The 12,392-nt window shown below is 32.7% G+C and overlaps 1 protein-coding gene across 2 annotated transcripts in view; it reads right to left on the reverse strand.

The window, feature by feature from the left end:
- Positions 1-12,392, reverse strand: part of Tbc1d15 (TBC1 domain family member 15) — a 62,356-nt gene that overhangs the window by 4,322 nt on the left and 45,642 nt on the right. The window contains exons 11-14 of one of the 2 annotated variants that reach the window (XM_071609678.1): positions 9,929-10,045; positions 4,531-4,571; positions 1,390-1,489; positions 1,082-1,179 (exon numbers count right to left, since the gene is read on the reverse strand). In XM_071609678.1, coding sequence (XP_071465779.1) covers positions 1,082-1,179; positions 1,390-1,489; positions 4,531-4,571; positions 9,929-10,045 — 356 coding nt within the window. Of the gene's footprint in view, positions 1-1,081; positions 1,180-1,389; positions 1,490-4,530; positions 4,632-9,928; positions 10,046-12,392 lie in introns of both variants that reach the window. The other variant, XM_027922469.2, reaches the window with a different exon arrangement.

The raw sequence follows: 12,392 nt of genomic DNA on the forward strand, positions 1-12,392 counted from the left end.
TAAATATTAATTCATCCTTTAAAGAAATTGAGATTCTAGTTTAACAAAACTGATACACATTTAAACATGATTCTATCAAAGAACCTGGAGTTTTACTTCCAATTTCAGAACAGATCTAACAAGTACAAAGCAATGATCCTTCCATTACACACTGCTTTCTCTAATGGTAACTGGAATCAATTTCCAGTTGTAAAAGTCTTAGAGGACACTGGAGTTCCACTGTAAGTTTATTATTCAAATGGATTATTTCCTTGGGAAAATTTTGGTCATCCCTTCATTTGTATAAAGGCAACAATCAGTCATTATACCAATATTGTATTAAAAAGTAGACTGATTTGTTATTAACAGACAGTTGAGAATTAAAGGGGTTTTTTGTTTCTTTTTTTATCAAGATTTGCCAGAGGTGCAAAATGGAATAAAAGGATGTACTCCAAAACTATGATAATGAATTTCCTCTAGAGTGTCAGGAAGGAAAAGGAACTGGGATGGTGAAAAAGACTAACTAGCTTTGATTTTTTTTTTTCTTGAAAGATTAAGAGAGAAAGGGTTCACTAGTAGTAAACATAAAAAAATATTTATATATATTAAATTTGGAATGTGGAATGTTAGTTATGTTATTCTTGCCATTTTGCTGTAACTTACATTTCTTTTAAAGAGCAAAACACATGCCAGTCCCCTCCTAACACCACAGATCACAAACTAAGCTTAAGTGCCAACTCAACTGACTGGCTCATCAATTTGAATGCTAAACAAACCTATACCAGAATGTGACAGAGGCTCACATAAATTCGAGTATCCCAAAGAAAGAATATAAATAGCAAATGGTCTAGGGAACTATTCTGGTATACCTCTTGGCCTCAAATCTCATAGTAATTGTGATTTTAAGAAAGAAGTTCCAAAAGACCATATATTAGGTTTGAGGTCATTAATTTTTAAGGACAGACTGCAAACTTACAAGAATTTTGGAAGGTAAGTACCTTAAAAATTTCACTTGGGCTATGACAATCCATTTATACTCTACAGAAAAAATTGAATCTTTCCATTATAAATATTACACTTGCATAATAATTTCAGAACTTACCTCCCATAATCGAAGAATATCCAGAAAACTAAATTCCCTTTTAAATCTAATTAAAAGCCATCTGAAGCAAAAATACAAGTATCCAGAGTCCTGCGATTCTATACAGAAGAAAAAACACATATATGAATTATTCTACTAGTTATGTCAAAACCAAGGGACCTTTCTCAAACTGCAATTTTTCTCTGCATTTTAGGTGACTAGAACCCCTATATTATTTAACTGCCTTCTATCAATTCAAGTAAACAATTCAAATTTAATTCATTTTATGAACAAAATGTTTTAAGATTTATAAAGATAGTTATACTTACCTAAGTAACTGCAAAATCCACTGTCCAATAATCGTAGTAAGGTACTCAGCTGAATTAACTGGGTCTTCATGCCTTGCATTTGTTCTTCAAAATTTTGATGCTTCAAAAGGAAACAACTGTTACCACAAATTAATATTTTAAAAACATTTTATACTACATAACCACTATAACTAAAGCATGATGTCTAAGGACAAATGTTCTACTTCTATCATGCAAGTATGTTAAAAAATACACAACTAATTCAAAAGCTAAAGCAATACTACAAAGAGAAGGAAGAGAAAAAAATCCTTGGTCTTAAACTAAGGATTATTTTCTCCCCTATTCATTTGATTTAGATAAAAAAGAATTGCAGGAATAGCAGCAGCACACTGACACATTTATTTCTTCACAACATAAAAGGTTTGGTGAAAGGAACATATTTGGGAAATAAACATTTATCAGATTATTTCCATCATTAAGTATTCCTTCAAATTACCACAGGAGGAGGATAGTAGAGGATAGGAAAGGTAGCAGAATACAACAGTCACTAATATGCCATTATGTAAAAATGTGAGTGTGTAACTGATGTGATTCTGCAATCTGTATTTGGGGTAAAAATGGGAGTTCATAACCCAATTGAGTCAAATGTATGAAAGATGATATATCATGAGCTTTGTAATGTTTTGAACAACCAATAAAAAAAAATTACCACATGAAATAAAATTAACTTCATTTTAACACATATCTCATTTTTAAAAATTAACTACTTCTTGGGTATGTATACATGCACTGTATGACATTATATGTCAATATATTTGAACATACTAATACTGGTTTCATTTAATTGAAAACTATTATAGTAAGAAGCTAAATACAGTACAATGATGTTAATTTGGGAAGATATATACCTACTATAAGAAGAGGTTTAAAGATTCATGTTTATTCTACAAAAATCTGTTCAATTACCTCAGATTGGGCATTAAGAAAATTTTGGTAAGCTACAAATAAAACAAAAACATGATTCCTTTATCAAGGAACATACTAACTCTAGTGAAAAGAAAATAAACAAGAAAAACACAAAGAAAGCAGACAAGAGCTGTAATGTAATTAGTATCAGTTGTACAGACCTTTATAACAAATGCCTCAGGTTTCTAGAGCACTTGAGAGTAATTAGAACTAAGAAGGTAGGCAAATCAATCAATCAAAAAGATAAGGAAGGCAAATTATATCACCAGATTATTACAATTGATAATTATTCTAAAATAATCCAAAAATATTAATTTTTGGCAAAGGACTAATTTAAAAATTAATTTAACAGTAAAAGATCATTTTAAAACTAATCAATCTTATCAAATATATTATTTGGAAAAGAACTAAGTGAGGATTAGTTTTCAAACTACAAACAAGAGACTTGAAATAGACAAAAGTGAAAAATACTAAAAGAAGAAAAAAAATAAACAAAAAGGGTAGAAGAAAAAAAGAGTACAACTTTCAAATTTCACATTTGTACCCCAGAAGCTCTGAGTTAAATTCTACATTTCAGAAATATTTTAAATGATTATCGATTCAAAGTACTTTATCCCCTTTGAAACAAGTCATTTCAATATCTGACATAAAAGAGCCAGCATCAAATTTATTAATTTTATTTTGAAAAAATACAGTGACCTATGTATATAGTCAGGTCTTCGGATTTCATATGCCTTTATCTACTCATACCTCTTTCTGCCTTTGTTCTAACAGATTGCTTGAGAAGACTTTTCTATTTTATCTGTTAATATTCTCTCCACTACTCTCCTAGATAAACTGCTGACAATAAATTCTTTTTATTTTTTAAACTAACGTGTCTATATAGACATAGTTGAATTCTAATAATCACAGACTTCTGGGAAAACAACAATTGCTAAGAGTGTCAGACTTACAAATAGTTAAAACACGTGGAGAAAAATCAATCACTATGACAAAATCCAAAATGTTCACAAAAGGTTAGGATATTACTTGGCATGGCTAAACTGATGAAGGAAGAGTTCAAGTACTTCATCTATTTCATCAATATTCTATAATGACTCATGGCTCTTCTGAAGAACATAAGCACTTACTGATATTAAATCCTGGTTATTCCTATACTACAGGCACATATTTTCTACTTTTTATATTAAAAACAACACCAGTATTTCCAAATCTTTTAAAAGGTTATTAAAGAGGGAAAATACAATGGATTAATTTTTTAAGCTCCATCATAGTTGGCTAAATATAAAAATCAGTCATATAATAAGGTTAAATAACTAAATTTTTATTGGTTCATAATAGTTATAAACATTAAGATTAATTTTGACATAATTATAAATGCATGGAATATAATTTGCTCCAATTAAGTCCCCAGTACTTACCCTTCCCCTCCCCACTTTCTTCTACTCTACAGATCTTTCTATTTATTGTTTTTTTTCAAATTAATATCTTGTAAATATACATAATGGTGAGAATCACTATAGTACATTGGAAAGTTAGGTCAGATTCTTTCCCCTAATTTTCCCTTATTCCACTCCTTCTGCCTCCCTCAATCACCTTCTTCTACTCCCCTGATCTTTCTTTTATTTTGATGGAATTCTCTCCCCATCCTCACCTCCGTCTCCCTCTCTCTCCTTTCCCCTAATCTTACGCTAGCTTCTGCGAATCAGAGAAAACATTCAGCCTTTGACTTTCTGAGTCTTAGGATTTCACTTAGCATTATAGTCGCTAGTTCCATTCATTTACCAGCGAATGACATGATTTCATTCTTGTTCATGGCTGAGCATTATTGCATTGTGTATGTATACCACGTTTTCTTTATCCATTCATCTGTTGAAGGGCACCTAGGTTGGTTCCATAGTCTGGCTATTGTGAATTGTCCACTATAAACACTGATGTTGCTGCATCCCTACAGTATGCCGATTTTAGATCCTTGGTATATACACTGAGGAGCAGAATAGCTGGGTCAAATGGTGGTTCCATTCCTAATTTTTAGAGGAATCTCCATACTGCTTTCCAGAGTGGTTACGCTAATTTACAGTCCCACCAACAATGTATGCATGTACCTTTTCTCCCATAGTCTTGCCAACATTTTTAGTTACAAAACTAAATTTTTCAAAATGAGTTTCATTTAAGGAAAAAAATCCCTGCTCTTACCATTTGGTCCATGTAAGAGGCAAAGCACCAAAAGGCATCCACTTCATTTTCCATCACATACAAAAGAGGAGAAAGTAAGTCACTCATTCCTTGCACATAGCCTAAGAAGAAGAAAATAATATTATCTCTGAAAACCTATGCTTTATGTAACTGTGTGTGAGCGCATGTGCGTGTGTGCGCGCGCATGCACTTCATCACCATTTCACTGAAAATTATGTATTGCCTTTGGATGAAAAAAGTGGCAGGTATTTCTTTTCATGAAAAAACGAAAATAAACAGGGGGCTGGAGATACAGCTCAGTTGGTAAGGTGCACAAGGCCCTGGGTTCAACCCCGAGAGCGCGCGTGCAAGCACACACAAACACACAACGAGAGAGAGAGAGAGAGAGAGAGAGAGACGGGGAGGGAGGGAGAGGGACGGGGGGGATGAAGAAGCATTCACGTGAGAAATATAAGTTGTTTTATATTGAGATGTCAAGCACATATGTATCTTGGAGAACGCATTTTAGTGAAGGTATCCCTATAAAGAGCAGATAATAAAAATAATGTGCAACAGCATCATGAGAAAAGGAGATAAAGAAGAAACCAGAGGAAGATTAAATATAAGAACACGTATTCAAAGGTATATTTAATAAGAACAGTCAGGAAGGCAAGGGGAAAAAATTAAGGAAGAATAATGCTGCAAAAATCCAGGTAAGAATGTTGAAAGGCCACAGTGGTCAACAATGCCCAATTACTACAAATAAGTAAAATAAAATAGAAAAGGGTCCAACAGCTTTAGCAAGCAGACCACTGGTAATTCAAAAGGAATCTCTCTCTCTCTCTCTCTCTCTCTCTCACACACACACACACACACACACACACACACACAAAATCTCTCTCACACACACACAAAACAAAAAAAAACTTTTAAAAATATCATATCCACATCCTTCTCTTTTCTTGTTACTATTTACCCAGACAATACTAGCAAATGGATTAAACCCAATCAATATTTTTGTAGTTAAATTGTCACTCTAACCTTTCTCTTAAAGCTATTATAATTTCTCAACCATGACACTAATTACAATACTTGATTAAAAGAAAAATTGGTAAGATAAGAATTCAGATTCCTCACTTTAAAACAAACAAAAGTGTTGGTTTGCTTTTCATCTGAATATAACAAGTTTCTTTTTATTCCATGCTATAAACCCCTTAATTTCCTTCTTTTACAATTCAATTTCAGACACCAATTCTTGAACCAACAAAGGGATATTCAACTTTGGAAGCTTTTGTACATTTGTTAAAATTAAATGGAGATTTCTTGGTTGGTGGCTTGGGACATCTGCAGAAAATATAGTCTTTAATGTGCAGATCCAAAGGTTACATTTTTATTCACCAAAATTTTTCCATACTGAAGCCCATAAGTCTATAATTAAAAGGGGGAGTGGGTAATTCTGCTAGAGATGATACACAATTATGTATCATTGTTTTGGAGGAAAACTTTAAAAATGACCCCAGAAAGCAGGTAAGCCAAAATCTCTTCAGAAAACTCAGATCAAACATGTAATACAAGCCAGGCACAATAGTACATGCCTGTAATCACAGCGGCTCGGGAGGTTGAGGCAGGAGGATCAAGAGTTAAGCAACTCAGCGAAACCCTGCCTAAATAAATAATACACAAAACAGGGCAGGGATGTAGCTCAGTGGTTGAGTGCCCCTGAGTTCAATACCCAGTACCAAAAATAAAAATAACATGTAACAGAAAAAGGCCTTCAGATCTCTTTATGAAAATAGATGAAGCTAAATTTGCTTTGAGTCTATACCCTATCGTCTACTGCTAAGCCTTTCCACACATCCTACTATAAATTCATTGGGTCTACATTGTCCTCTGTGACAAAGTATGCTGTACTCACATGAGCATAAAAAGATATCTAGGTTCCCATGGAAGACATTCAATTATTACAGTAGCAGACAATAGAGTTATCAAGACATTTACAAATTAGAGCTAGAAAAAATGGCATATGACAAGATATCTAAATGTGAGCACTTCTACAAATTTATGAAGACGGTTTCTAAAATAATGCACACTTTAAGAAAAAGAATAAGTTGGAAGGAAGACTAAATTGTTAACATCAGAACTTTCTTACCTGGCACTAACACAGTGAAATCTATTACAAATATAAAGTCTAAATCAATTAAGACAAAATGGAAATCTAATCTGAATTCAACAAAGTGCAAAAGAGTATTATTCTACTGGATCTGATTGCATATGGTCTACGATGGAAAAATTTCAAAGAGTGCTACTCAAAAGATTTACAAAGCACCTTTTCTCTAGGAAAAGAAAAGGGTTTATTAAGTTATAATGAATAAAAATTTCTAAAAAGCTAATCCTTTAAGTCTTCAGCTTTCATATGAGATCACTACCATATTTCTTCTATAAGTCTTAGCTGAAGCCAGTTGTCAAATTAATCTTTGTCTTCTGATAGCCTTAAATCTATTTTATTTTATACATAATGTTCTTTAGGGTATGCCATGAATTATGGGGATGGAATTAATGTACAAATTCCTTTTAATTAAAGAAAGATTAAAGGTGTTTAAATTAGCATTCAATGGCACTCAGATTCTGCACTACTGCTGACTGATGCACATCAGTACTACTATAATTTCTAAAGTAGTTCCCTAAAATTATTTTCAAAGCAAATTTGTTTCAGTTGAGAGGTGTGAGAAATGAACTCTTTATCATCCTATTGTACACTTCTTGTGCTGAAAAGAAAATTTAATGTACATACAGGTCAATTTCCAGGTAATTGAAGCTTATCCCTTGGAGTATCAAATACAAAATATATATATTGAGAACTAAAAATCATCTTTTAAAAGAATTTTAGACACTCTCCTGCCTTCTTATACGTAATATTTTGAATGTAATTTAACCTTTTCTCATCTATGCAGGATCATGATTATCAACATACATTGTAAAAAAGATATCTCCCATAGATACTTCCTGAAATACAGTTATCTATACCAAATTAAAAATTACTCTTAAGTTCTGCTTTTAATCATGTGGTCAACTTTCTCATTATTGAGAATGAATTTAATGCAAATACATGTCATCTATAGGCTAAGGTGCCAAATATCTCAATATTATGGAATCACCTATGAGACAGGGTAAATTTATAGCACAGGTTGCTCTACTGCAAATAAAGGGCAAGAGACATTGGTCCATAGCTGTTATAAGAACTATCTTCACTTTTCTTAAGTCTAGAATTATCAGTGGGACTCTTGACTGTGTTTCAGATAACTGAAATGCCTGAATAGAAAGAATGTGGAGTTAATATAGACAAATGGGAGAGGCAAGTTTACACATTTCTCAGAATGTATTCCCGTCAAGATACAGGACTATGTGCAAATTCCTTTCTCAAAATTACCACTTGAGAGAATGGAGCAATGACTACTATTGCCAAAAACAATACTCTGATGTTCTACAGTGGTAAGAGAAATTAAAACAGCAAGGGACTGGGGTACTAAAGATGGAGGGATTAAGAATGCCAGCCTGCAATAAAGTTCTGGGGCTCTACTCCAAGCCAATTATTTACTACCTGTGTGAACTCAAGTCACTGTCTCTATTAGTATAACCTTACTCATAAAGTGGGAATTACTTCCCTACTTCTTCAAAAGACTACTATTAAAATTAAAGTAAAACTCACTCTGTAACATGAAAAGCACTCTACCAATATGCTTTAAATGATCCACTCTGAAGCTCACTAACGATACGACAGACAGGACTGGCTGCATTTTAGCTTTTAAAGAAAACCTTGTGATTTTCAATTTATTCTCACCAAATAGGCTGTTACCTCAATACCCACAAACAAACTTACATCTTCCCTCAATTCATAAAGACAAGAAAATATAAATACAGGGGCTGGGGATGTGGCTCAAGCGGTAGCGCGCTTGCCTGGTATGCGTGCGGCCTGGGTTCGATCCTCAGCACCACATACAAACAAAGATGTTGTGTCTGCCGAAAACTAAAAAATAAATATTAAAAATTCTCTCTCTCTCTCTTAAGAAAAAAAGAAAATATAAATACATACAAATAGTGAAGGAAATGTATCCATAATTCAAGGTTTATTTGGGTTCAATGTGCAAAGTATCCAAACATCTTCTCCAGATATTTAAAGCTCTACAAAAGTAATCTGGAAAACACCTATTTCTATTATTGTCTAACTGGAAACAATTCACATGGTAGGTAACTAAGAACTCGCTCATCTTACTTATTTAAAGGCTGATGTTTTGGGATTTGTTGGTCCTTTTAAAGAAACTGCTCAAATTCTCTTGTCGCTTAAAATACTAGTTCCTTAAGTTTTCCACCCCTTAGCATCCTTTCTGTATACAATTTTCCATTTTCACCTCCAGAACAGTGCTAACAACTCATATTTGGTATGAACATTTACCAAGAAAAGTAAATTTCAAATGCCCTTCAAAATAATATGAACTACCTATGCAAGACATCAAACCATACCAGAAATAAAATGTACATTGATTCCCAAGTTTTCTCAGTTCATGGCATTTTTACTCTCCCAGTAATTTTTTAGAAGGTACTTCTAGACTCAAAGAAATAACAGCTACAATTATTACATAATTATGTCCAAACATAAGTACAGATTAAGCATCCCTAATCCAAACCATGAAATCTGAAATGCTCCGACTAGAACTTTCTGAGTGCTTATATGAAATGTTGAAGCATTTCAGACTTCAGATTTTCAAATTAGGAATGCTCAACTAGAGCCAGGTGGGATGGCGCATGCCTGTAAGCCCACTGGCTGGGGAGTCTGACACAGGAGGATCCTGAGTTCAAAGCCAGCCTCAGCAATGACAAGGTTCATATATATATGAACTCCAATAAAACACTTCTGTTCTGGTCCAAAGCATTCAGATAAAGAATAATCAGCCTGTGTTTAAGCCCTAAAAACTTAGCATCTGTTGGGTACTACACTGCATATCAAACCTTGAAATTCAACTAAATACCACTATTCTCATTTACTTTCAACCAGTAATTGATTGAAGGCCAAAAAAACCCAGTTCTGCAAATATATAACTTCATCAAAGGAATATAGTTACATAATGTTAAATTAACTATTTCAGCTAGTACTTAGTACAGTGTTCTATATATATGTCACTATAATTCTCTCAAAAATTTAAAAGATTCCACAGTGCCCTTGTAAGTTTATCGCAGCAAATTTGGGGCTCCTGGCTTGAGAACCATACTTATTTATGCCTTATAAATTTCTAGTCCCCTGAGGAGCAATCCTTATGAATCTAGTCCACAGAACTATTACCTATTTTTAACTGGTTAATAAACTTAAGTTCTAAAATAAAAATACACAAGTCTTTTTAAATTAGGACTTCAGAGAAGAACTTACCTAAATCAAAATCGTACATACAGTAGGTCATCAGAATGTCATGAAGCAAAATCAACCCTGGATTATCTTGACCTTCATAAAATTTGTTTGTTCGATCTGTTCTGTTAACATCTTTTTCTAAAGAGGGAAATTATTACATATTTGAAAACCTCTCAAAAAACAGATTCTTATAAAGCTTATATCTTTATAAGTACAGAATTACTTGCTATTAATTTCACTTCTTGCCAAGTTTTACATAAAAAAAGAAAAATTCATCAAATTATATTTCAAATATGGAGTAAAGTGACATTTTGGAATATTGTTCAAAAAAAAGTTCACTTCTTCACAAATTTTTAAGTATTCTTCAGTTTTAATCTAAACATAGAAACATTTTATTTGCACAGTCAAAAATATTTTCAATGAATTAAAAGCAACACTAATAATTCACATTAGTTAGCAATAAAAATGCCCATCATTAATGCATGTGATAGGTAGTAGTACTTGAAAAAAATAATTTTTAAAAAGTTAGTAGCCAATCAAGTGTAATCAGAAATTTATTTCATTCATGATTACTCCTTCATTATAAGAAGCATTATCAACTTTCTTGTTATGTTTCAAATTTATCTTTAGGAAAAATTGCTTCCATATTTTCATATACATACCATTCAGTTTAAATATTATAAGCAATTTTATAATTTTTAAAAAATTAAAATCCATACTTTGATGATGGAAATGAATTTCACATCATTAAAAACAGAAACCTTGAGCACATCCAAAAGTATCAACAATTCAATTCACCAATACTAATGCCTACTAAGTGCATTTTGTGAGATTACAACAAAAAAGGCATTCTCCAACTTGAATTTCTCAGAAAATCAGGAAGAAACAACAAACTCAAAATGATTTATTCCAAAATCAAGTCTGTTGTAAAGCTTTAATTATCCTCCCCCTATTAAACTAAATAATTTGAAAAACTTTCAAAACTCTTTACACAGAAATAGGATGGTATTTCACAATGAAGTAGAATCTAATAATAGATAGCATAAGTTTAGATTATACAAATATATTTTTTAAAAATTATTAGAACAATATTCCATCTTTCTGTTAAAATACATTTGTTTTTTAAAATACAAGCAGGTATCTATAGGATTATATACATACTTCTCAAACAAATAAGCAAAAAAGCTATACCAAAAAATTCATGCTATGAATATAAAATTTCAATTTAAAATGTCAAAATATTTCATTCTCATTTCACAGTTGACAAATAATTTTCTACTAATTAAAGCACAATTTACAATGACAAAATGCCAACACAGACTATCAGCCTTAGTGTATTTTAAACACAGTAAAAAGTTGTTCAGATCCTCATGAACTATCAGTATTTCTTTCTTCCTATGTAGATACGTAGTAATGACAAGCCAGGCAGAAATTGTAAAAGGGATCAAAAAAATGATATATAAAAATGGTAATTTATAAGGTATCTGTAGAAGCAAAATGAGCACTTAAGTCAAGCCCTAGTGAAATCTAATTCTCCATGGAACTTGGTATACCTAAAAAAAAAAAAGTTTAAGAAAAACACAATCATGCTGGTTGACCCCACTTGGCATCACCAACCTCAAGTGAGCCTATAATGCTGTCTGGCAATCATGCACTATTTCCCTTGTCCATTCATTCTCCCAATTCATTTAACTACTTTACACCTCTTGTCAAGCCTCCACCTTCTCCCACATTTTACTCTCACATCTTGCCTCCGACCTCTGGGAAAATGTAAGCTACTCAAGGAGAACTTCCCAGATACCCACGATTCTAACCACAAAACTGCACATGAGTTTATACAGTCTCTGTTCTCTCCTATCACTATAATGAGTTTTGATGATTATGGCTAGGACCAGCCCCTCTTTTCTGTAGGAAATCCATTACCACTGGCTACCCAAGGACTGTAGCAATTCTTAGGTAGTTCCTCTACTAATTTTATTTCCTCCTCCTCCTCCAGTTTCGTCAGTTCTTCTTCTCTACTGAACTATTCCCATAACATTCAACCATATGCCATTATTTCTTTTATCATCAAAAAACCTCTCTTATACTTCTCCCTCTTAACTACAGTCCATTTTCTCTCCTTGTTTAGAGCAAAACTTCAATGAGCTGTACTTATTGTCTCCAAGTCCTCTCCTTCTGGATTACCTCTAGGTTGTCACATCCACCAACCCACGAAAATTTTCCTTTAATCAAAATCTCCAATAACCTCAATATTTTTTGTAATGGTGAATCCAAATCTTCATCTTATATGACATCCTAGTCATACTTTCTTGAAATACAGTCTTTATTTGTCTTTTAAGATACCAAGATTTTGTTTTCTTTTCCTCTGGCTTTTTCTCAGTTTCCTTTGCTCCTAATTTTTCCTCGGTTTATACCTCTTCTTTTCTAAATATATTACTCCCTTGGGAATTTTATCTAGTTTTCCAATTCATAGTTTCATGAAGTC

The sequence above is a fragment of the Marmota flaviventris genome, chromosome 3, assembly GCF_047511675.1.
Source record: "Marmota flaviventris isolate mMarFla1 chromosome 3, mMarFla1.hap1, whole genome shotgun sequence".
Lineage (NCBI taxonomy): Eukaryota > Metazoa > Chordata > Mammalia > Rodentia > Sciuridae > Marmota > Marmota flaviventris.